At 37.6% G+C, this 26,395-nt stretch overlaps 1 protein-coding gene across 1 annotated transcript; it reads right to left on the bottom strand.

Moving 5' to 3' along the window:
• Positions 1 to 2,981: 2,981 nt before the first annotated feature.
• LOC116257139 (uncharacterized) lies at positions 2,982 to 4,517 on the bottom strand. Its single transcript, XM_050078916.1, has 3 exons — positions 4,279 to 4,517; positions 4,134 to 4,196; positions 2,982 to 3,113 (listed from the first exon to the last, which is right to left on the bottom strand). The coding sequence occupies exons 1-3, from the start codon at positions 4,495 to 4,497 to the stop codon at positions 3,045 to 3,047; spliced, it is 351 nt and encodes a 116-aa protein (XP_049934873.1). The 5' UTR covers positions 4,498 to 4,517; the 3' UTR covers positions 2,982 to 3,044.
• Positions 4,518 to 26,395: the final 21,878 nt, after the last annotated feature.

Raw genomic sequence — 26,395 nt, 5'->3', positions numbered from 1 at the left:
GCAGAACAAAAGAAGCAAAAAATTTTTAGACGAAAACTGGTCTTGATAAAGGAGAGGGTTTGGTAGGCATAAGTCAACTTCTATTGTAGCTTGTCAATTAGTAGGATAACTGGTCTCTTGTTTGATATTTGCACCATTTGGTATTAGTAAATGCGGGTGATAGCATGCTTGTAGTACAACCTCCCTTCGTAGACAGTTAAAGCCTTTAAGTTTGGTGTCATTATGACCGGATGGTTAAAACTTTTTAGTTTCTTGTTTTGGTTTTGAATGATGGCATATGTAATGCTTTCAACTTCGCATTTTATAAAACTTGACTAAGTAATCATTTGTTATCACGTTGAACCTAATGTTATTTTCTGCATTTTTATGCTTTCTTTTATAATTTATGGATATTAAGTTGTTTATATTTGTAGAGAGAGAAGAAAAAAGAGAAAAATACAGAGAGAGTTTTCTTTTGGTTCGTATGTTTTTACATGTTTTATCATGTTTTTCTTCGTATCTAAATATTAGGTGTATGTATTTGTAGGCGGACAAAGAGTAAGAGAGAGAGTATTTTATTGGCTTAGTTGTTTTTGACATATTTTATTAGGCATTTTCTTTCATTATTTGTTTATTTTTAAATCTCTCATGTATAGAGAGTGAAAAAGAAAGTTAGAGCTGTGCAATTTTTTATTTTTTTGCATTTTTCATATATTTTACAAAATAATTTTCTTCAGTATATGTGAATTTTATAGAGATAAAAAAGAGTATTTTTATTAGTTCATATGTTTTTCATATGTTTTATCATGTGTTTGGAGAGAAAAGGAGATAACAAGAGAAAAATGCAAATCATGTGTTGAACTTGTCCGTCTAGTTATTTAAACAAACGACAGACATGACAGGTTGAAATTTCATGTATGCAAACAACGCTGGACAAAAAACAACTTGTCCACATGGACAAAAACTCTTTATGACAGGTTGAAATTTCATGTATGCAAACAACGCTGGACAAAGAGCAACTTGTCCACATGGACAAAAACTCTTTATTCTTAGGACAGTTGTCATAAAGACAAGTATTCTAAGAACACTTGTTCCTACAACCAAATAGTACCTCAAGGTGCTCAATTAATCGTTTAGGCTAACACCTTCACTATCTTGAATCTTTCCTTTGATAATTCAGGCTATCACCCCTAATTGACTTGTTTATGGGGGAAGATGGTTGTTCTTTGTAGTGGCAATGTGGTGCGCTTGACAATACATCTGAGAGTGAGCTAGAAGCACATATAATATACAACCACTTGAATAATGAACCATATGGATCTTTCCCCGTTATGATGCAGTGTCAGCTTGTGTCGCACAACTTATTTCTTGTAGCGGTGCCAATAAATTCAACATGATCATGAATTAGTCCAGCTCAAATATGCATGTTCTTCAAAAGGTTTACCTCGTTATTATCCTAGCTATTAGAAAGATGACATTTGATTATAAGTAGTTTTGCAAGAGTAAACAAAGCTGAATTTCTACATATTCAAATTTAATTCTTAGTGAGGCTGTCAGCCTAGTGTCAGTTAAGCGAATTAGGTGGTCTGCCTAATATTAAAACCAATGGAAGAGCTACAAGTCATGGTCAAGTTAGAAGTAAATCAAAGACGGAGTAAATTAACCTAAGCTTAACAGTGAACTCTGTTATGATTGTATGAAAACATTGACATATGAAACTCACCAGATGCTTTCAAAGAAGAAAAATATACATTTAGAACAATGGAACTTTTGACTTGGGGGACTAAAGCGTGTCAGTTTCTCTAGTTGAGTATTCATAGCCCAATTAAATATTGGATTTTAGACTCATGCATGCTCTTAGCAACCCCCACATGGAACATTTGAGCAAACAATGTTGTTAGTAGTCTTAGGAGGGGATGTTGATCTTGCTAATAATGTGTTTGTAGATAATGTTGGTAGAGAAGATATTTGAACGAAGACTCACAAAGAAAGAACGTGGAAATTCTGAAATAGTTGACATGTTCTTGACTAGAATTAAATCTCTATAAATCAGCTTGGCAATAAGAGATATGTATGATCTCTTTAGCGGTTGTGAAAAAAAATGCAGTTTGATGGTGATTGTATAATGGAAATAGGGAGACTGTGAAGGTGACCACAACATTGGGGAGTTGGCAGTAGCAATAATTTGGTTAAAGGCTCTCAAATCTAGAATATCACTTAGGCCACGTTCAAGCAAGAAGGGGATAAAGTTATGGACATGAAGGATAATTTTATCAGATTCAAGCCTATGATGAGTTGGCTTTTTTAGAAAGGAATGTGCCGTTAGAAAATTTAAAACAAAGTTAGATTTCTTTGGAAGAAGAAGTACTCAGGTTGTTACATCTCTCGGATGCTCATCTTATTGTGTCACTTTGATTTTATCTAGTTAAAAAGTGTAGAAATAAAGTGGAGAATGAAATAAACTCAAAAGCGAAGTGTTTGAGACTTGACATTGATGGCTAATATAGCATACACACAATAACAGTTTTATATGGCTCTGGCACGCAAAAAAGATATAGCTTTGGTGCTAATATTGTGCCACTAGTAGTGTGAGTGCTCAAACCACCGCTGCTTTTTTTACTAACGGTATTGTTGTGCCAAAGGCAAAACATCAACTGGTGCAATACAAGTGCCACAATAGTTCTAACCTAATGCTTTTTGGCACCACAAATGAAGGTATACTATATAGTGCCAATGAAGATTAACTCTAATATTAGTTTAGCAATAAAGACATATTGTCACTTAGACCAGAAACGAACCCATATTGTCACTTTGCCTTTTGTTTTTTGGAAAACAATATTATTAATGTTTTCTACAAATAATACGTTTTCTACAAATAATACAAAGGCAAATAGTACGAATGTACCAATTATTTATTGACACAGTACTATCTAATGCTCATTCAATGGTACATGATCCAAGGAGGGTATACCCCAGTTTTTTGTTGGAGTGGCTCCTCTATACGTGCACACCATCTGAACTGCTACATGGCTAGTTTTACAATACGTCATTTGTGATATCACCTTCTAAACTCGTCTATTGAACTTCTGTAGGCAACGATATCTTGATACAGCGGACACAATTCCACAAACTCCCTGAACCAAATTTCAGTTCTAACTAAGGATTCCAAAACTATTTAACATGGCAAAGAAAAACAGTTATTGAGATCATATGCCTAAAGGCAGTATAGTTAATCACATTAGAAAGCAGAAAAACCCAACAACCCTGAAACGGATTGAATATTAACCTTTTGATTCCACCCTAGAACATCAGTTTAAATCCTTGACATGATCAGAGGTTATGAATCAGGAGCAGCACCAGCAGTTTTTATGGCTGATAGAGTATGCACCTATGAACCAACTAGTTCAGTAAAGTCATATATAGAGATAAAATGCTATCTTAATGACCGGATTTTGTAGTCCTCATCTCCAATCGTGCATAACCTACAACATGACATCACTTGTAGAAGCCATTAATTGATTGAACTTTTCACGGTAGCAAGAGTATGAGCAACAAAGTACCATGTAGTGCATGTAGAACAAGTCTTGTGACATATACAACATAATTTCTAAGAAAATTTAAGGCAGATACTGCTCAAATTTATTTGAATATGTATGCTAACGAAGCTCTCATGCAAAGGGGAACTTGCCAAAATTCTTAGGGAATGAGCAGAGATGCTAGTTTCACATATTCCACCAGGAGCTTGCTATGTGATGAATTGAACTCTCAATCATATACTATGCGAAATGACTGAGAGTTAGATTCATCACCTATAAAAATAACAAATATACTTATAACAAAATGAGTGCATTATAAAAAAAATAAGAACAAAGAAAAAGGAAGGAGAAAAAAAGGATATGAGAATAAATGAATGTGAGAAGCAAAAAAGGGAAAAACAAGAAGTGTTGGGAAAAAAAAAAGGAAAAGAGAAAGGGGAAAGCAGAGCCACATGGCATCCAAATCATTGGCAGTTAACAAGAGATCTGATTGTTCCTATGACACAGCAAAAAAACTAAACAATGTGGGCTGACTGAGGCACATAAGAAAATTGTTTCGAGTGCGTAAATTTCCAAATTACTAGAGAACCTATCATGCAAAAAACCAAAGAAGCTTACCTTGATAAACCTATATTTGGCTAGTATCCAAACCCTATTGCCAATAAACCTTTCCTCTAGTTTCTAAAATAAAAACAAAATAAAATCAATAGATAAATGAGCATGGAAACTGAAAAAGAAAAAGCAAAAGAGACGACAATCTCACCTTCTTATGGAAGCTGCTAGGAATTGTACCAGCTTCGGCATTCTTTTGCTGCCTTTCCTTGAATATATCGAGCAAGATCCTCATTGTTTCGAGTTCTGCAGCTCTAAACAGAATTAGGTGAAAAGGAAACCCTAACAATTGGGCACAAAGGAGAAACTCATAAAGGGAGAAGTGTGGACACATTAGGGCTTTGAAGCTGAGTCCTGCACCAGATGCCATATAGCCTCGGAGGTTGTGGACCCAAAGCATGGTGGAAACCCGGGGGATGGGGGGGGGGGGGGGGGGGGGGTGTGTGTTCATCTTCAATGGTGAAGCATCAATAAAAAGGAGATAACAAAGTTCAAATTAACGTATTATGAGGTTGAACAACAAGATTAAAAGTTCATTTTTTATGAAACGAGAACCAAAAGCTCATCAAACAGAAGAAAGAAATAGCAGTGAATGTTGAAACAAACTGCAGAGAATCAACATTCTCTGCTAACATTGATTGCAACTAGTCAACAAGAGACAACTCCTATCCTGATCAGTTGTTTAAAAGTTAAACAAGGCGAATATTTTAAACATAACGGACACTGATTCAAAAGATCTTAGGTCATGCAAGCGTTTCGTACTAAAAGGATTGTGAGGGACCAATATATAAATGAGTACATAGTTATAGACCTTTGTACATGATAAATAAATAAATAAATAAATTTTGTAGGACTATGTGATCAACTGCCCACACAACACCCATGGCCAGGCCATCGTCTCCTAGTGACATAAAACGCTGTTTCCACTATGTAATTTTTTCAATCAGTTGATTTCCATTTCATTTAGTTAAATGTGTTGAAAATTTAACATGTCTCCAATTAGAACACCAAAAAATACCACCTAGCCTTGGGTACTCATCAAGGTGGTCTGCAAGTATGTATTTGTTGTTGTGCTTTTGTTGGTGAGGTAGGTTGGAAGCTCACATGAAAGACAAGCATTCAGAGCTTTTCACTTGAGAGTAGCGGTAGATGGGGCATGCTTCAAAGAGACTCTAATCCTAACATGTTGAGTGGGTAGATGAAATAGACTAGCTATGAAAATACTTCAAGTTAGGTTCATCAATAGTTGTTAGAAGAAGTTATGCAATAAATTTTTTGGGAAGGACAGTGGTTGGTTGGTGTCAATTGAATAAAAGCAGCAGTTGTAGGATCAATTATTTCTCCCATTTGCGTGTCATCAAGTAAATTTTACAAGGGTACTGTGCGGGCCCGTTCCATTGAAATCCAATCAAGAAATTAGTTGGCTTACAAGATAATATTTCAGGAACTGTAAGAAGACCACTAATTTTGGCAAACTTGTATAAAATTAAATAACCTTGAACGAAACTGCATCCCAGTTTGGTTTGTCTTGAAGGTTGAAAGTGCAGCTTCTGTAAGAAGAAAGCTGAAGAGTGTAATTGAACGGAAAATCCCAACATAAGTACTCCTCTTCAATTTTACCTGCCACTTTCTTTATTTCTTTCATCATTAATGAGAAAGATCAGATACATTTTCCTTCTACTTAGTCTTTTCTTCACAAAGTATATAGCTATTCAAATTAGGACGCATGGACCTACTTTTGTACACAAACTTAAGCAGTAGGTAACTGATTATGCTCAAATATAGTGATATGCATCAACTATTGCATGTAAACCTTAGGACGAGGATTTATAGGGTCGTAGAATTGTTTAACGAAGGGACCGAGATTGAAGCACATTTCGCAACGCATGCAATCTCTCTAACTCTCCCTTTTATGAACCCGACACCAAAGAAATGGCGTGACAAATGTCCAAGTTACTAGCTCACCAGGGTTTAACTTTAGAGAAAATTGTAGGTTAACATTTAATGGGAACAGTAACCTTCTATTACAGTTGAACAAATTGTAGTTGATACATAACGTTCTTAGCCACTAGTTCTGTCTCAAGGCCAGTGCCTAGACTTAGGTATGGATAAACAGCATTGTCGATAAGGCCTTAAGCCAATGGGCATAATAGTATTTTCGGAGTGATGCAGTACCGGTCAGTTCAAGAGATTAACAATTCACCACTCAAAAAAGAGGCGCAAAGGCTCTTATTCGTCTCCCCTAGGGTCCTGGATATTAGCTAGTCATGAATGTTCATGTGCATGCGCAAAAAAAGTTAATTTCTTATAATTGGCATATGTCACTTACGTGAGAAGGATAGATTGTAAGAACAACTGGATGCCACAAAGGGAGTCAACTATTTACTACTCACATCATTGCTACTGTTCATGATATTTTGACAGCAATTCGGGGGCATTAGGTGCTGATACGGGCCACCCCACCAGGTGCCAATGGCAGAGGTTGTTTCATGGGTAATTTATGTTTTTTTAGTATATGTTTGGAAATTTTTTTGCAAGAAACAGCTTCAATTGTTTCCAATATCAGAATAGACCGCAAATTTTTGCGTTGCCATATGCAGGCTGTGAGTTTCGTGGAAATTGACCAAAGAATATTCCTGATATTCTAGACAGCTCGTTTAACTTATCTTCTTCCGCACATCCCTTATAACCGTCAGATAATAAGATTTTCCTAATATCAAAGGAACATAGACTTAGGAAATCTTAACATTTTATAACACCTATCTCTTTATTGCAGGAGTAGGAGGAGCATTTCATTTTACCATCCAACAAAAAGGTAAAAGCCCCCACCTTTCTCCCAACTTTATAGGGTATATGCATGTTTTAGGTGCTTTAGGGTGATGCTCCTGCTATATTTTAATTTTTATATCAGTGTGCTTCTTTTGCAACACAAGAAATTGACATTCCTAAACTTCTAAATGTTGACTGACCTTCGACAAATTCCTACCCATACATTGGTCAAACCCCTTCGTAATGCAACACCTATCTATAAAGAATTGCTGGCCTTAAATAAAAATTTCTAATTTTCTTTATGTCTGGTATTTGCTTAAGTTCCCTTAAAACACAATTCGATTTCCCATCCTTTTCTTTTTCATCCTTTTCTTTTTCAGGATATCTGTGGTAGGCGGATCATTGCAAGTCACCTGCAAGCGATCGCTGCAACATGGCCAATATAGTAAAATCATTTACTGTCACAGATTGAAAGGTGGTTGACCGGTGGCCCTCCATTAATGGTGCACAGTCGTAAATAAATCAAGTCGGGCAGAATATATTAAATGGGTCCAGTGGTCCACCACGAAGCAAGCAGGTCGAGCCTAAGGACATGATGCTGCTGCCATTTCATGTTGGAGTTCTGGTAATGGCGGATTGCAGCCTTCTAAAATCAATGGCGTTAATCTTCCTTCTTCCTGTGCCGACAGAAATTTCGAAACTTGCAGAGAGACATTTGAGGAGTCACCCTGCTCAGTTAGTCCTGATCGAGTGCATCAAATACTTATGGAACACCGTCTTGAAAGTGCTTAGCTTCCTGTTACTTGACTATCTGTTTAAGCATGAAGAAAGCTTTACAAACCAAGCGATTTTATTAGTTCAAACTCATGATCCTGCATCTATTGTCATCAAAATTGTGTCTTGTTTATTACTTAATGATAAATCAGAGGCTTCTCCCTGATTACAAGCTTGTTTACTTGGTATAAAAAGGAGTCTCGCTTTGCAGATAAAGAGACAAACTTTCACATTTTTTGAAGAAAACAATATGAACTAATTGGAAACAGTAGGAAGGGATCAGGAGAGGAGCACTAAGGAATCAAGTTTCATGTATCACAATTTCCTCTTGTTAAAAATTTATTAGTCACCAGGGCTAAAGTCAATTGCATGAATTTCTGCTTTGCACTAGGTGGGGAGAAGGGAAGGAAAGCAGAAATATCACATCTCAGCCGAACTGGTAAAAAACACGAAGAAAGAGACGCTTGATGGAGCTAGTTAGGCATTAGCCATCAATTGATCAGTCCAGGCAAACTTTCCAAGGCAACTGATCAACAAATATAGCTAATTCCTACTCAAGATCACACTTGGAACCATGGAAGACTTTCCAGGTTTGTGAGTGAGATGTAAATCAGGGGATGAACTTTAAACAAGGCAAACTGATCTACACTTATTGAGTTGAACTCACTTCCTGTTTGCAACTTAACCTGCGTTCTCTCTCATGTATTGACAGCAGAATTTTCTTGGTATGGCTTACCCTTACAACAAGACGCTTCCTTTGTTGTTAGCACTTTCATTTGAGGCAAATTTGCTTCCCAATTTGCTAATGAGCGTGTTACCGGTCCTTCTTATCCCCCAAGTGCAGATTCTGGCTTGAGTCATAAGATAACATATGAAGCAACATCCGTATAGATCTAGGAACTCCTACCAAACTATATCTAATGGCATCGCTACGTGGTTGCCTGAATTGAGTCCTACTGGAATTGGCAGATTCAGCATGCGGAAGGCTCACGGATAGTCATAGGCGTATCAACATTTAATTTTCAGGCATATGTGCATGTATTTTTCTTCTCAATGATCCCTATGTCAACTTGCAAGACAATAATGCCCACCATCAATTGCTGCTTAGGCTTGACATATTAGGCACATTATGAATTTAGAAGCAGGATGTATCCATTATGTCTGCTAATGAGCAGTCCTTGTCTTTGTCACTGCTCCACCTCTTGATTCATCATCCTTTGTTTCTTTCCTGACCCTCTTTTACTCCCATGGCCATGTGTCCTTATCCACATTCCATTCTTCTCTTTCGGTGTTTCTTTTATATATATAATATTTCCAGTCACTATTCTTTAACCCCAAAAAGTGGAAGCTGTATTATTATGTGCACATTCCTTGGAAAGGTTATATCAGTACCTCTACTGCGCCATGTCTGCTGGGCCCCTATACCATGTGGCTGTACAGGCCCCCACTAAAAGCAAATTGGTTTGGATAACGAGCCTCACCGCTTCACGGTATCCTGGTTTGGTGCCAACCTTGATAGGACAGATTCCCTTCTTTTTTCCCTGATTGTGCTTTTGTATCTTTGACTACATGTCCCTTGTTGGGTTCATCCCAGATTACACTGAGATATTCCTCCAAGGACTTCCGATCTTGCGGACTTCTCTTTCCATCGCGTGTCTGTTAGCCAACCGAGTCTGTAATAACCGTGGTCCAAAACCGCCATTTTCTTTCATCTGATTTTCCCCTGTTCTTTCACAATCTGTAAGAATCAAGGTCGAAAACTGATAGTTTCCATGATTTTTTCGAACTCTGGGACCTGCAGAGCAACATTAGAGTTAGTGGAGTGGGAAACTTTCAGCTCGCTTGTTTGCATGGGTTTTTCCAGCCAGTTTGACTGAAGGTTGTACAAGATAACGCTTGAACAAGACTGGATCTTTCAGAATCTTCTGTAACTTCTTAGCAATTGATGGCTGAAGTAGGAGAAATAACTTAAATCCAGCCGTTCTTCTATTCATTGAAAATACTTTTTCTGACCATCACAGATGAAACGGCCTCTAACTAATGAAAGATGTGTATCAGTGACCTCGTGCATAAGTCGATGGCTACCAGCCGCTTCTCACAATCTACAATTTCTAGAAAGCAGGTCTCAACGCTGAAAAATCTTTGTCATTCTTAATCACCACCCAGAACTTGAAACCAAGAAACAGATCTTCTGTTTTCGAGCCATTTCCTTTTGCCTACCAATAAATAAGCCAAAGCAGAAGCAATTTAACTGAACATCGCCATTTTTGTCTAGCTAGTTATTTCTACTCCTAGCTAGTTATTTCTACTTCTTTACGCATAGCAAATTAACAGCATTGCTGCTACGACTTTCAACACTAAGACTTGACCTGCTCATATAGGAAAGGATGGATCAACAACCCAGACAGATCATCTTAACATGCCGAACAAAGATCTGCAAAAAAAGGCGGTCTTTTCCATGACTAGCCCATTACTCTTTCACCAGGCAGCAGAAGGGAGCTTAGGAAAAAGCAATTTCCGTTACCGTGTAAAGCACATCATAACCCCTCTTCCTCCATTACCAAGTACCACCATTTCCCTTTTTAACATTGGCAGAAAGACCATGTTTCATTACATTTTCTGTATAGCTTCACAGCATGGCGAATCGCAAATCATAAAATGACCAAACAAGAAAGGGCACAGGGAAAACATAAACTGCGGGGGTACTTTGCACCCATTGAACATTCCAATGCACACTGGTGCCACAGATCAGGAAGATGCTCCAAACAAAAATGCAATACTGCAACTCAGTCTTGTATATATCCACAAGAAGGAAAAACAAAACAAGAAGAAGAAAATAAAAGAAGAAGAAGAAGAAAAATCAAAGGAGCCCTTCTGTATTTGCATTCTCCTTTGTCCTATTCAAAACTCTTGTCTTGTTGGTGTTTCATGGATATCCCTCAGCTTCCAGATATCATCCTCCCACAAACTCATTTGCCCCAAATCCCCACCATCACCATCTCCACAGAAGCCCATGAGATCAGCATCAGAGCCAGGGAGCCAACCAAGCCACATCTGCTCCACCAAGCCGTAGTCGACCAAACTCATGTCCAGGGCACCGCTACAGCCATATCCGTCGAGCAGGAACTCGTCCGACCCAATGACGAACCAGTCAGCCAAATCAACCGACAACACGGACGTCGGCGATCGAAATTCCGACTCTTTGTCCATCACGAGAACGTCGTCGGCTCTCCTTTTCGTGGCCATCGTCCAGTCTCCCCCTTCGAGACCCACCTTCGGTTTCTCGATGGCGTCAACGATGGTTGGCTGTTCAATCGTCTGCATCCCCCCACGCTTCCGTTGGTGCACCATCTCGGCTGCTGCCATGAATCCATCGTCTTCCCTGCTCCTCTTCCTTGAAGATGACTCGAAATAGCTCATCGTATGTCCACAAACGGTAAACCTTTTCTCTTAACAACAGGGCGAATGATCAAAAAGAAATCCGCAAGAGCGTGAGCGAAAGAGAGAGAGAGAGAGAGAGATGAGAGAAGCCTAATGGCAAAAGAGTTCAACACGGATATATAAATAGTGCATTAAACTAAAGGCAAAAAGCGCCAAAAAGTACAACTGAATCATAGAATAGTTCACCCTTTGGCGGAGAAGGAAGGAGAAAACAGCTTAGAGGATTCAGCGGCTGGTTTAGATGAAAACCGTTGACGATCATTCCATTTCTGGTTTTTGGGGAGCTGTGGGGTCTCTCTCGCTCTCTCTTTCTCACATGGGTTTGCTTGCCTGTTTCATCGTCACTTTCCCTGCTCCCACAATTTGTCAGGAAACCGGACAAAGTTGATCTTTCCACGCCGCGGGGCGGCCGACGGCCCGACGGACCCGGTTTTGCTCTCAGCCACACAAACTCCGCAAGTGGGGCTGGGGAGATCGACACCCACAAGCTCTTCCCATTTACGAAAATTATATTTCATTTACGAGCTCAACTTTCTAGCCCTGTTGCGATAACAGACCCATGTTTCTGATTTTACTAAATGGCCCACAGTTTTAGTGGGACGTCTTAATATGATGGTTTTTATTATTGTATAAGGGCAATCCATGCAAATATTAATAAAGAATAATTCCATGTTTACCATGTTTGAATGAAGGAAAATGAAAGAATCACGATGAATAAAAAATAAAGGAAAGGAAGAAATTAGTGACAGGGAAAGTGAAGAAAGAAAAAAAGAAGAAAATGAATAAAAGTGAAGAAAGAAAAAAAAAGAAGAAAACGAATAATCTTTCTTGTTACTAATAATGTCACCATTTGGACAGATTGAGAGATCGAAATGCACACTCTCTCTTTTATTTTTTCTTATACAATTTCTTATTTTCCTTTTCTTTAATTAGTCATTCAAACCCTTTCTCTCACTTTTTCCTTCAACCAAACTGGGTGCAAAAACGAGCGAAAACATTAAAAAAATGAAAGTTGAAGATACTCATGGATAGAAAGGAAATGATGAGACAAATGATGGGAAAGAAAAAAATAAATGAATAGCCTTTTTTTTTTTTACTAGTAATATCACCATTTTTAGAGAACTTGAAGTGCACATCTTTTCCTTTCCCTCCTTTTATTTTTCCTAATACAACTTCTCAATGTTCTCATCTTCTTTTATTTTCTCCTCCTCATTTAACCATCCAAATACATCAGATTTCTCATTGGCTTCTCTCACTCTTCCTCCATCCAAACGGGATATCAAAAACAACGGAAAACATTAGAAAATGAAAGGAGAGGATATTGATGGATAAAAAAGCAAGAAAAGGAAATGAAAAAGATTAATAATGGGGAAGAAAATGAGTAGCTTTCCTTTCACTAGTAATATCACCATTTTTAGAGAGATTGAAATGCACAGTCCTTTCCTTTTCCTTTCTCTTTTATTTTTCCTAATATAATTTCTCATTTTCCTTTTTTTCTCTTCTTTTTAATAGGCCATTAGATGTGACCTTTTTCATTCATTTCTCACTTTCCCTCCGTCTAGACAGCGTGTCAAAAACAAGTGAAAGCATTATAAAATGAAATGACAGGACATTGATGAATAGAAAAGAAATGAATGGAAATAAATAGATTAATGATGGAATTTGAAATTGAGACCCCTTAAATGTAGACCTCTTTGCCTCCGAGCACCCTACAACTAGTCAAGGTAAAAATGGCATAATTAACTTGAATAAGCTTGAGTTGAGAGAAAATTGTTTGTTTATGGCCTTTAGTAGAAGAGGAAGAAAAAGGAACCCCTGTTGATGTTGACACGTGGGCACTTAGTGCATAAGTGGCACCAGGAGGGTCGTCGTTAGAGGTTCTTTAATACAAGAACGTAACACCCAAGGCACCAACACGTGAATTTGTCGATTGAAATTGATCCAATTTGGGAAAGACATAAGAATATTTAAGACTTATTAATTTATGTTTGCATTTTTCGCTTACTTAAAAAAAATATCTGCTTTGTGATTCCGATTAGGAAGCTGATTTTTAAAACACTAGTTAAAAATGATATTGTAAAAGCTACTTATATATAATATTGACAATGTGTTTATGGGGCTGATTCTTGCTACCGAATGCAGGACAATCCTCAGTAAAGAGGACAGTTTATCCAATATTGGTTACTACACGGATAAAGTTATCACAGAAAAAGAATGTCTTGAGATATTTTTTGTGATGAAAGCATGAAAAGTAGGAGGTGGTCCTTACATGCATGTCCATAAATTTCCAATGAATTCGAATATGAAGAAAATTTTTCCCAAACTTCTGTCACCTAGCGATCAAACGCCTCCTCCACCGCCACAGAGTTCAATCCTATGTTCTATAACTAAAAGGGATAAAATACAACTCCTGTTTCACAAATTCTCCACTGCTTCCAAATTGTCCTATTTGTCTCTCTAGTATTTTTAATGTTCATCTATCAGCAATCAACATCATTGTCTACCGAAAGTTGAATGACATGTTCGATGGGCTAATGTGAAGAAGAAGAAAAAAAAAAAAGAAAGAAAAGAGTTTTTGGGTTAGCGAGAGGGTTATCCTAACACCTGGCCCACAGGTGAAGCTCTCTTCGTTCCTTTTATTTGTTAGGGTTCAGAGTTACGACAATACGAGGTGGTGAAATCGTGGTGTATTTGTATGACCCATCCCGCTTACGTTACAAAGACGATAGCAGGTTTTGAACCGGAAACGCACCTTCAACACACCTCAAGCCTACCTGTTTGTGCTGTGTTCCTCGGCACAGTTAAAAATATTTTAAGGAGAAATGCCAATTTTGGCACAAGTTTAAGAAATTAAATGAGTAAATAGTTGCTTAAAAGTTAGGTGTTTCAACTATTGTAGCAATGTTAGAAAGCATCAAGGGTAGGGATGTCAACGGATCGGATATATCTTTAATAATATGCGCTTTTTGAATATTCACGTATTCAAATTTGAATTCGAATCGAGAAAAGTCATATCCGAATCCGAATCTGAATCCGATTTTTATATTTATGCCATGAATTTTGAACCAGATTTAGTTAATTTTCAAAATTTAATAGCATTACATAGAGGATATTTGTCTAAACATGAATCCGATATGAATCTGCATCCGAATCCAATTATATATTTATGTATATCCGAATCTGAATCCGGTCGGATGCCGTTTATTAAATCCAAATCCGATCTGGTTGCTTAATCGGTATTAAATTTTTTTTTTCCATATCTAATTCTTTTGGATCGGATCGGTCATATATACGATTCAAATAGAATATATTAACATCCCTCATCCCTCATCAAAGGTGGATATAAACAGCTTCCATTTAGGTTGGATCTAAATTTTATGTAATCACATTCAGGTTAGAACAGATTCTGACTTTATAAAATTGGGCAATGACGTCACCAGTCGGAGCTTTATGGGATGCCGCCAAGATATTAATTTCAATTCGGTTGCGAAATTGCATGGCAAATTCAAATTTGACTAGTTCCATTGCATCCCTAAGTAGAGCTCTAGGGGCTACTAAAAGAGAATATTTGACTAAATTGTGTGTTTTACAGTAAATTTACTTGGGTACTTTTCTTCAGAAATTAGTCACCTAATTAAAACATGATTAATGGAACCAGAACCCGATTAATTAACGTATTCACATACGACCTGTTAAAGTTTCTAGTTTTAGCGATTGGGTTCGATATTATTCACTTAAAACAAGGCTTTAGTAATATTAATATCTTGTAAACAAATAAAAACCGGTCTTCCCTAGAAATTAAGAAAGTTCCCATGATAGAACTTCCTCCCATGTTCTACCTTTTGAGAAGAACGGCGCTTTTAATATTCTCTGAAAAAAAGGGAAGATATTCCTGTCATCTTACTATGGTAATTTTGTCCTTTGCTTACTTTTTGCCTATGTATCCTCCATTTTACTTACTTCACCATGTCACATGGGTGAAGGTACAACTGTGGGTATAGATGTGGATGAGGGATACAGCAATTTTTAAAAATTTAAGTGCAGATGCGAGGAAAATATATATTATTATATATATGTTTATTATCATAAAGTTAATTAACTGTTTAATAGCTTTATTTATCTATATTTACATTTAAGCCATTACAAACTTTTTATATTAGAGCTAATTTAGTCAAGTGCATATATATTTAAAATTGTCAATTTTATGTTGACTTGATTTACCACGTCCTGTACTGAAAAATTACAAGCGTCAACATGGGTGACATTGTTTCACTTGAAGAACATTTTCTTCATTTTGCCTTTATTAGAACCCGTACAATGCCTAGAAAAAACAGATTTTATTTAAAATCTTATATTTATGAAAAATGCAATTTGTTTTTCAATTTTTTTTTTAAAGCAAAAAATGTTGCTGTCCATCCATTCAACCTATTTGAGCTTTTAACCTGAATTATACAGTTGAGCAATAGTCGGTAAAAATTAATCAAGACTTTATAGATCGCTTCTTTGTAAGATTATCTCTTTCCTGATATTATATTTTAGACTTTACTACTAACGACTAAACCATATGAGTTATAAGTCTTGACCAGGACAATGGATGACAATTTTTTTCCTTCAAAAATTGCAATTTGCTGCTACATCGTCCTTCGGAACTTTTTGATTTTTCTAAGCAGTCGAACTATCCGTCCAAGGGTTCCCATGTTTTTTTTCCATTTCTTGGGTGTGACGACTCAACTTTTATTTATCAATTTTTCGGCTGAAACCATTGGCTTTCGATCAAAAAGTGACTGGCGGTATGCTTTCCTGGTCCACTTTCTTTTGCCTCCCCAAGCACATGGGAGCCGCAAATTGGAAAAAGAAAAAAGTGGCGGTTTCCTACAAAGATTCTGCCCACAGAGTTTTGAACGTACTCGCGGATGGCAGGCGGCTTTAAATAGAATACATAAATGTCAGACTTGGATGTGTTTCCTCGAACTAAAACGATAAAATAAAAGCCGATGCTTATTGAAACGCTTATTCAAGCGATTACAGCTCGTCTGCGATGAAGTTTTCCGCTCTCAGAAAAAAAAAAAAAAAACGTAAAAGACTAACAAAATGAATATGTTAACAGTCAGTCGAATCCAGATTTGAGGTCTATGGAATATAAGTTATATAAAAGTCTTGTTTTTCTTCTCTCTCTATATATGTAGCCGGCTGACATTTTATTAAACTAAAAATTTATAGAAGATTTATTATATGGGTTCAATTCCGTCTACTTTTTTCGTGTCATTCAGGCATTGCCTGAATGAGAGTCCAAGCTCCCCTTCTTTCTTTTGCCTGCAGGGTGTAGAGTTGTGCTGATATCACATGGTGGGATCCCTACGAGCCATAAGCGCCGAAAGAAAAAGTGCAGAACACTACAAAAATGCTACAAGAGAAGCCTCCACATTGCAATGACTGACAGCAGGGCTTGTAATAGCGTGCGAAGGACCCCCAACATTCTCTTATTCTGTAGACAGAAAGAAATGCCATGAGGCGGCCCATTGGAAGATCAGAGCATTATATCTTTGGCAGCTCGATCGAGAGCTTCATATGTAAATTGTTGTTTGTTTCTATTATTTAATGCTATCGCAGTAAAGTTTGATTAGCGGAATTTAGGGTGGTATAAAGTTGCACATAATTATTTCACATGAATAAACTCCTCCGCATTAGTATAAAAACGTATAAAAATCTATGTAAATTAAAAAATATGGAACTATCAATTTATTGGCATCAGACAATTTGGATAGGAGAAGAGCTTGTGGATAAAATGGAATCTGCAAGTTAATGTGCAGTGCCACCATGCATGGAAAAAGTGTCCTTAGCTGCACTTTTCTCTCCTGGGCCGTCAGGCACCGTAACTCCGCATGGAGTTTCGTTATTTACTGTTTGAGGAAGCTCACAGAATCCACAAGGCTGATCGATGGGCTTTAATAATTAGTATTGTTTGGGGAAGCCCGACATTCTCTTATTCTGTAGACAGAAAGAAATGCCATGAGGCGGCCCATTGGAATTGTTATTATTTGTTAATTGTTTGTGTTTGTTTAATATTAGGCCAGTAAATTTTGAGTAGCTGAATTTAATGTGGCATACGGTTGAATATATAAGTATTTCATACGAATAAACTCCTCTACATTAATATAAAAAAATTATATATAACACTTCATTTGATGCATTGCTGAGAAATAGCACAAGTAGGCTGTAGTCACTCAATTCTTCACTGAGAGCAGAAAAAAGTAGAGATTAAACTCATATGCATAAAAATCTATGTAAATTAAAATGATATGTAAACTATCAATTTCTTGGCATCAAGCAGTTTAGATAAGGAAAGAACTTGTGGATAAAATGGAATCTGCAGAGATGCAGTGCCACCATGCATGGAAAAAGTATCCCTTAGCTGCAGTTTTCTGTCATGAGCAGTCATGCACCAGACCGGCAGTGTAACTCCGCATGGAGTTTTGTATTTATTGTTTGAGGAAGCTCACAGAATCCACAAGGCGGATCCACGGAAGATCAGGTGGCTTTCGAGACGCCTACAGCCAACAGCCAACAGAAAAAGGTCGATGCGGGAGGATGACGCCAAGCTGTTGATAAGAATTAAATAGGCGATGGTTTAGACTCGGCCCACAGAAGTGCTTCGGTTTGCCGAGAAATATTGCTACGCAGTGGCAGCCCATACGCAGCTATCGTGGCGGAAAGAATATTGATGCATATCATCCATCAGCCATCCGCTTCTTTAGCAGTGTGATGAAGTCCGCGGGGTGCGTGCGTTCTGATAGCTTTGGATCTTATACCATGGGTATCTGATTATATTTATAACATACATAACTTTGTTTTTGATAATCTGACAGAAAAATAAAAAGTTCCTAAACAAATTAACATTTTAAAGATAACTCCTTAAAGGGTATATATGCTTTAACATCAGAATCATATGATTGATACGGAGGAGAATGGATGTGGTTATGAGATCGGTCATTACGAGTGAGCTCTTGCGAATCACTATTTACTCACAATATGTATATAAACTAATATCAAATGACAAAAATACTTACCACATTTTTCTATTTATTTTTGTCTTAATCATCATCATATTATATTGAATGAAAGTCACCATTTAATTTTTCGTTGTATATACATATATAGTGAGTGACCGATATCTCTAGTTACCTAGAATCACTAAACCTTTTAACTAAGGCCTTTTTATATGAAGCGGGACGAATGGTTGAAAAAATAAAAAATAAAAAAAATGTGAACTAAAAATGTTCATCATCCTTTTTCTCCTCTTTTAGCTGTCCATCATATTAAATTAGCTGTCCATCGTATTAATTTAATTAGCAATTCAACACACACACACACACACTATATATATATATATATATATATATATATATATATATATATATATATATATATATATATATATATATATATATATATATATATATATACACACACTCTCTGTTATCTTAACTTTAGAAAACTAAGTTTATATCTAGCACCGTATAAACTACCAACTTAGTTCAATTCGAACATCTGATAGAGTCCGATTCAATTCTATTTACATGCCCACCCACCAATGCGCAGTTGCTGACTGAGGAAGCTTTCTCCTGACCTCATAAAGATAAGAAAAATAAAGATCAGAAAAAATTAACAAAGTAATAAAAAAAAACTGAGCCGAATGGACTCATCTCAAGGTTGTTTCTCAGCTTAATTACTGCAGCTTCAAAGGAAAGTATGCATCTTGCCTCTTTGCATGCGTGTGCATCACCTACCTGCTTAATTAGCCTCTCATCTCATGGCTGACCGTAATCGGCAGAACTCAGCACATCTCCCATCTGTAAGTCCATGTGAAGAGGAGAAAAAACCAAGCCGGACCACGAGGGGAGGGTGAGCACGAGACCAATGAAATTAAGCATGAGTCTCCCTGCGGTGGGCGTGTGGGACTGAGTGCAATGGGAAGCCATGGTCCTTCATGGTCCCTCCTTCTTTAAGCAAATGTACGTACATCTTCAGTGTTCCCACGTTCCAGTATCCGTCCCAGACGAAACTGGACCGAGTGCATCGATATTGCTTTTAAAAGTGATCATGTTATAATTTTGTAAGAAATAAGAGGAGAGAGATACTCTTAAAAGGCCAAAGCCCTTTTCCTTTTCTTCTAGCTCTTGAAGCACGAGTTGTAAATATGTTCAGTGATACACCAATCAACTAGAGTCTGTAACTAAAGTCTAGAGTCTGTATCTACCATTTACAATCGAGATGATTATCACCCACTGGACCTAAACTATGTATTTTCTTTGGCCTGCCAGTCTATCCAACTAAGCTATGCTTATTTTTTCAGAAATAGGAGAAGATATTTCTTTAACTAGGCATCTTTTAGTTGCTGTATGGCCCTGCTTAAGCCATATAGTGAGCCGTTGCTCAATGATGCGCATGCCAGACTTTTTTGTTGTGATATACGTTTTCCCCTATACCCAGTATTATGTATTTTGAAGAAAAACATGCAAACGACATTTTTTTGAATTTATTTGTTTAATTATTTCTTTCCTAAACAAGCTTTGGGCTATAACAAATATTAGTTATTGCCTGTGATCTGCTTTGTTGTACAAAAGGAACCATGCACAGTTGACTCATGCGGTGATTTGCTTTGTAAGAATTGCCAACTACTCTTGAGTTAGCTCAATCATGAAATGAACTTAGGTATATAGGTTTTCATTAAGAAGTCACAGCTCAACTGCTTATCCTTCCCTAGACTTTCCAAAACTACTTGAATAATCGGAAAATCTTCAAAAACGAGAGTTTGGCCATCTGACAGCATATGTTGTTTGGCAATAATAACATATTGTCATTGTATAATAAATCTATCCAAAAACTTGAAACAGATACATAAAACAATGTACCAAAGTGTTAAATAGATCTACTTCAATTTTTAAACAAATTCATTGGATAGTAGCAAACTTTTTAGAAGCAGTGCATGACGCTGTCAAATTAACAATACCATCTCTCTCAAAATTTGGGACATCCAAATCTGGTCTCAAAACAAGCAGGCCTCAACCCAATAGACGATATTCTATGTGTACTACATACTGGCCTATTGGCAGCAATCTGTGGTCTCGAATGCAGCAGTACTGCTGCAATTTACAAATTACAACAGGAAGATATTTGTCGAGCCTTCAAGTCAAATATAATTAAGTTCTTGTCACACCTCCAAAAGCGTCAGTTAAAAAGAGGCAGCATGCACTTTTAGCAGTCCCTATCTGCTACTCGCCGGCACCAAAAAACCGGCTGCTGGTTTTCCTAAGAAAATAATATAAAAGAGACGTACCGAGCTACTGGCTAAGACACCCACCAGTCAGAGTCATCCACCGGGCTGCGTCAATCCGTCCATATCTGGTACTCCCCACAGGAAGCTCCACCTTCAGAGACGATAAGGACGAGGGCTGCAAAAGAAGGAAAAGCGAGAAGGGAATCCAGTGCATGTATGTTATTTTCCTGCGATTCATTAGTCCGCAGTATTCTCAATACCGCGAGCGGACGCCACAGAATGCATTCTCCCTATTTCGTATTCAATTTTGTGTGTGCGATTTTTAAGCAACATGCTGCGCTTTACGTCCTCCGACAGTTAGACAATCTTCACTGCATACAGGAAAACTGCCTTTACCCTCTCTCTTTCTCTCCCTTCGCGGCAAACGTGAAGCCACAACTTGAAAAGAAGAGAAGATTTAAGGGCAGCATGAAGCCCCACTGTTTTAATGCAGCACCGTGGGACCATGTTGTAATTCGATAAGGGCGAAAATTTTCTAGGAGTCTAAATATAATTTTTTAAAACTTTTATATAAGATAAGTAATTTTTTTTAAAATTTAAATGTAAATTTAATTTTTTTTGTAGTGGAGCCAGGACCCATGCCAGACCCCCTTGGCTCCGCCCCTACTTGGACCAGAGAAGAGAATTAATGGAGTCTAAGAAGCCTTTCGGCCACGTTATAATGTGGGTCTCAGGACTTGGTCTGCGTGTTCAGACCTAAAGAACCTGTTACAGGGAATAGTTAGAAACATACTAATTTATCTTTCTTTGAGTAAATCAGCAGATCAGATAATTAGTCTTTGTGGGATGTCAGCTAAGGGACAGAATTACTCCAAATGGGATCACTTTAATCTTCTTGCTCTGGCTGACAAGATGCTATCAGTTCCTCTGCGACTGGCTCGCCGGTGCCGGCCCGCATGTGCTGGGTTTATGTAGGGGCATTGGTCTCAGTCCAAGGAATGAAAGAAGTCACAGCCGGAGGCAGGCATGGGCACTGTGTAGACGACCAACAAAAATTTCCTATTTTTAAGTTGATATTTCAGGAAAAATTTCTTCATTTTACATGTTTTTGTTGTCCTTTAAATTTTATAACTAATGAACCTTACCCAGAATTTTCTGGTTTAAAAGTCCAGATTTAAGTCAATCCAAGAGAACTTTGATCTCTAGGTAGGCAGCGCAGGTAAACATCAATTCTGAAAACTATGGCTAGGAAAGATCAGATGCATGATTCGGATTACAATTAGAACCCATGACCTCCTCTCTTGCAAGAAATATAAACACTTCATCCCTTAACTCCGCAGGGATCCTCCTTAAATGCGCCAGTCAGCACAAGTCAATATTTCTCTTTTCTTTTAATGTGAGAACCGTTCAAAAACCGGAACTTTTGATGGCCCTCCTTGTGTGGGAATTAAACCTACGAGTTAATTAATTGCTGAACATATCTTGCAGAAAAGATAAAAGTTCTCATGAGGAAGCTCTTTAGGAAGAAGAGTTAGAGGGTGCCAATTACTGCGTTCAAGTAGAACCGTTCAGGATTATCCTGTTCAGGTCAACCTGATATATATATATATATATATAGACACACACAAGAAGTTGGTACATGGAGAACGTAATCTTAATCATGAGATCTAATTAAACATATCATTTCTTGTCGAGTAGCAAACACCACTTTCCCGTGGTGGAAATACAAACTTGATTGAAACTTGAACTGTTCAGAGGAGAAGCTCTGAATTTTCTATTAGCAATTCCAGGGCCACTTGCGATTTAGGGACGTACTTTGTTTTATTTAAAACTTCATCTGTTTGTACTCTACTTAATTAGTCGGCACCTATCTTCCATTAGAAAACATCTTTCTTCTTTTTAATAGGTTCACTTGATAATGGTGCAAAATTCACATGCCTAGACCTGAAAGTTCTTGACGCATTGCAAAAGTTCAAGGTGGAGAAGATGCATTTCTCCTAAACTCAGACGGATCTGTACCCGTCGTCTAAGACCCAGTGAAGTGGGTTCTATTCTCAAGCCGGACCTCAAGTCCTAACATATAGGAGCTGTTTGGGAACTGTTTATGAAACATTTAAAAGTGTTATATGAATCTGTCTCAATTTTTGGGGCATGCAATACATGAAACATGCTCTTATGGTTCACAAACAGCCACGTATGGAACATTGGTTCTGTTTCCAACTATGTATTTTCTTATGGTTCTCAGTCTCGTCTGAGAATCATGTTGCTGCATAAGGAGTTGCTTCTTCACAAGAAAGGAAGTATGTCTATGCAAGTTTATTTAGATAAAATCAAGTTTCTTTCAGATGCTTTATCTACTGCTGGTCAAGATATTTCTGATCAAGACCTAGTTCAAATCACTCTTAATGGGCTGTCGTCAGAGTATGAAAGTTTCATAACCATGCTTACTAGTCCATCATTGTAAAAAAGATCATTTTCTGAACTGTTTGATCTTCTCATGAATCAAGAAAAATGGCTTGCCTTACTTAAGTAAACTTCGACAAACTCGACTGAATTTGTTCAGCCATCATCGCAGGTTGTTAACAAAACTACGTTCAGCGCCTTTCACGGGCAATGCCGAGGCCGAGGAGGAAGGAATAAAGGTGGCCATGGAAATTTTTTCCAAGGACGCAGACATCAGTCCCAGCAACGAACGGACGAACGTGCTGCCAATCAACAATATCAACGTCAGCCAATTATTTGCCAATATTGTGGACGAAAAGGGCGCTCGGCTAGAACGTGCTATGACATTCCTCAGGCCTTCTCTGCCATGAGTCTGCAAGACTCAATCAATGAATATTGGTACCTGGATACTGGTGCTACGAATCATATTATAGCAAGTGATGATATGATGCACAACAAAGCTCCTCAGGATGGACAAGAGAATGTCATGATTGGTAATAGTTCTCACCTTTCTATTAATTACACTGGTAATCTATTAGTCGATGTTGGTAGAAATTCTTTTTAACTCAAGAATACTCTTCACATCACAACTATTGCTCATAATTTATTATCGGTCAGAAAGTTTACTAATGACAATGACCGTATTTTTGAGTTCTCACCATATGATTTTATGATCAAGGATCAGCGAACAAACAAGATTCTTCTTCGGGGACCAAAGAAGCGTAATGGACTTTACCCCATTACGCTTAAGAGAGCTAGCGAGATTCAAGAAAGAGCAACCTTCAGTTGTTGGTTTTCACGTGACAATGATGCAGCCTTGTATGAGCTATGGCACCGCGAGTTAGGACATGCAAATAAAAGGATTGTGAATCTTTTAAATTCTAGTTGTTTAATTTCAATAAACTCTTCATCTGGAAGAGATATTTGTGAATCTTGTCTTATGGCAAAATGCATAAACAACCGTTTCCTTCTTCTGATTTCCATGCTTCTCGAGTTTTTGAAGTATTACATATGGACGTTTGAGGACCGGCTCCCATGTCCTCTAAGGGTGGTTTTAAATACTTCCTTCTGATAGTTGATAATTTTTCTCGCTACTCATGGTAATTTCTTCTAAGGACAAAATCTGAAGTGGTTGATTGCTTTCGCAATTTTAAAGTTTTGGTGGAAAAACAACTTAACTCAAATATTGGCACTATTCAATCTGACAATGGCGGCAAATTTTGTAACAAGGCACTGGAATAATTTTGTGAAGAACATGAAATTCTTCATCAATTTTCATGTCCTTATACGCCCGAACAAAACAATATAGTTGAAAGGAAAAATAAACATGTTGTAGAAACTGGTTTTAATATGTTGCATGATGCAAGTATCGACTACAAATTTTAGGTTGAATCTTTCAGGACTGCAGTATATATTATTAATCGGCTCCTAACTCTCAAGCTTAAACGAAAGACTCCCTTTCAGTTGTTGTTTGACAAGGTGCCAGATTATACTCATCTATGAGTTTTTGGATCCATATGTTATCCACTGCTCTCTTTATCTAAAGACACCAAATTCCAATCGAAGGCCACACGGTGCATTTTTCTTGGCTATGCAGGTAGACATAAAAGGTATATTTGTTATGATGCCACACTTCAAAGAATTCTCATTTCTCGACATGTGATTTTTGATGAAAGTGTGTATAACAGGGAGTCATCAACATCTTTTGATTCTTCACAATGGACGCCCAATATTTGACTTGATCAAGGTATGGTTGTTAATCTTGAACATAGCACCTCTCAAGACATGGGTCCTCCTTTAGTTGAGACAGCATATCAAGATAATATTCTTTCATTAGTCAATCATGCTTCATTACCATCTCAAAGTTCTTCCCTACCACATGACGTCAATTTTTTAGCTTCTCATAGTGATTGTCATGACATATCCATTTCACAAGATCATGCTGTAAATAGGACCATACAACAACAACCAAGATCTTGATCACCTCTTGTTACACATAGTACTGATTCTCATTCATCCATACAAGAGATTGCTGGACATGGAATTAAGCAGGAAGTTGAACATGAAACTATACAAGAGCTTGCTCAAAATGCATCTATCACTCAACCTTCACATAACATAACCCTACGGTCACAAGGTCGATGATTGGTTCGTTGGTACCAAAAACATTTTGTGTTATGTTAGATCAGACGGAACCAAACTCCTTTAAAGAAGCAATCAAGCATAGTGAGTGGCACCAAGCAATGAAACATGTGATCGAAGCACTCAAGCACAACAAAACGTGGTATCTCATCCCCCTGCATCCTGGCCTTCACGTCATTAGCTCAAAATGTGTGTGCAAAATTAAACGCAAGGGACCATAGCTAGACATAAGGCATGGCTTGTTGCTCGTGGTTTTTTACAAGAAGAAGACGTCAATTACTTGGAAACATTCAGCCCAACAGTAAAACCTACTACTATTAGGGTTTTACTTTCCTTAGCCATGCAATATAAGTGGCCACTTCGACAACTTGATTTTGACAATGCCTTTCTTAATGGCTATCTTGATGAAGATGACAATATGAGTCAACCAGAAGGGTTTGAAGATCAAGAACATCCTACTTATGTTTGCAAATTGGAAAAAGCCATTTATGGCCTCAAACAAGCTCCCCAAGCTTGGTACCATCGGCTCAGTTGTCATCTTCAACAACTTGGTTTCTTCATCTCACAATCTAATGCGTCACTATTTATCTATTCCAAAGGCAATGACAAACTTTATGTGCTTGTCTATGTTGACGATATAATCATTACTGGGTCATCCCCAACTTTGGCTGATTGGGTCATTCGTCAACTACATGATACATTTTCAGTGAAAGAACTTGGACTCCTATCCTATTTTCTTGGGATCAAAGTCACATGAACAGCTCAATCGTTGTATCTATGTCAACAATCTTATACCAAAAGTATCATCAAACTAGCTAATATGCCCATGGCAAAGCCTACTGTTTCACCGATGAGTACTAATAAAGGCTATGAGTAATCTCAGGCACCCTTTGATAATCCTTCACTCTATCGAAGTGTGGCAGGGGCATTACAATATGCCACCCTCACTCGACCAGACATAGCATTTGCTGTCAATTGAGCTTGCCTATTTATGCTACGATGAATCATTGGCTAATGGTTAAACAAATCCTGTGATATTTGAGTGGAACCAGTCATTATGCATTACACCTCGAAACATCATCAGCATTGCAACTGTGTGCCTTTGCAGATGCCGATTGGGCAGGAAGTCCAGAAGATAGAAAATCTACAGGTGGTTTCGTTGTATTCTTAGGACACAATATCATACCTTGGGCATCTAGGAAACAAAGAACTGTAGCCCGATCCAGCACTGAAGCTGAATACAAATCCTTGGCATGTGCTGCTGCTAACTTCTTTGGTTAAAATCACTTCTCAAAGAATTGGGAATAAATTTCTCATCTTCACCCATTCATTGGTGTGACAACATTGGAGCATTATATCTCGTAGTTAATCCAGTTTTTCATGCTTGAACTAAACATGTGGAAGTGGATTTTCATTTTGTTCG

The sequence above is a fragment of the Nymphaea colorata genome, chromosome 7, assembly GCF_008831285.2.
Source record: "Nymphaea colorata isolate Beijing-Zhang1983 chromosome 7, ASM883128v2, whole genome shotgun sequence".
In the NCBI taxonomy this organism is placed as follows: domain Eukaryota; kingdom Viridiplantae; phylum Streptophyta; class Magnoliopsida; order Nymphaeales; family Nymphaeaceae; genus Nymphaea; species Nymphaea colorata.
This window is presented reverse-complemented; position numbering and strand designations above follow the sequence as displayed.

What these genes read in the sequence shown, in the direction of transcription:
- LOC116257139 (XM_050078916.1), bottom strand. Translation starts at nt 4,497, where the DNA reads ATGGCATCTGGTGCAGGACTCAGCTTCAAAGCCCTAATGTGTCCACAC. An exon ending in CTAGCAGCTTCCATAAGAAG is followed by an intron (nt 4,197 to 4,278) that starts GTGAGATTGTCG and finishes TTTTTATTTTAG; the next exon opens with AAACTAGAGGAAAGGTTTAT. An exon ending in CCAAATATAGGTTTATCAAG is followed by an intron (nt 3,114 to 4,133) that starts GTAAGCTTCTTT and finishes AATTTGGTTCAG; the next exon opens with GGAGTTTGTGGAATTGTGTC.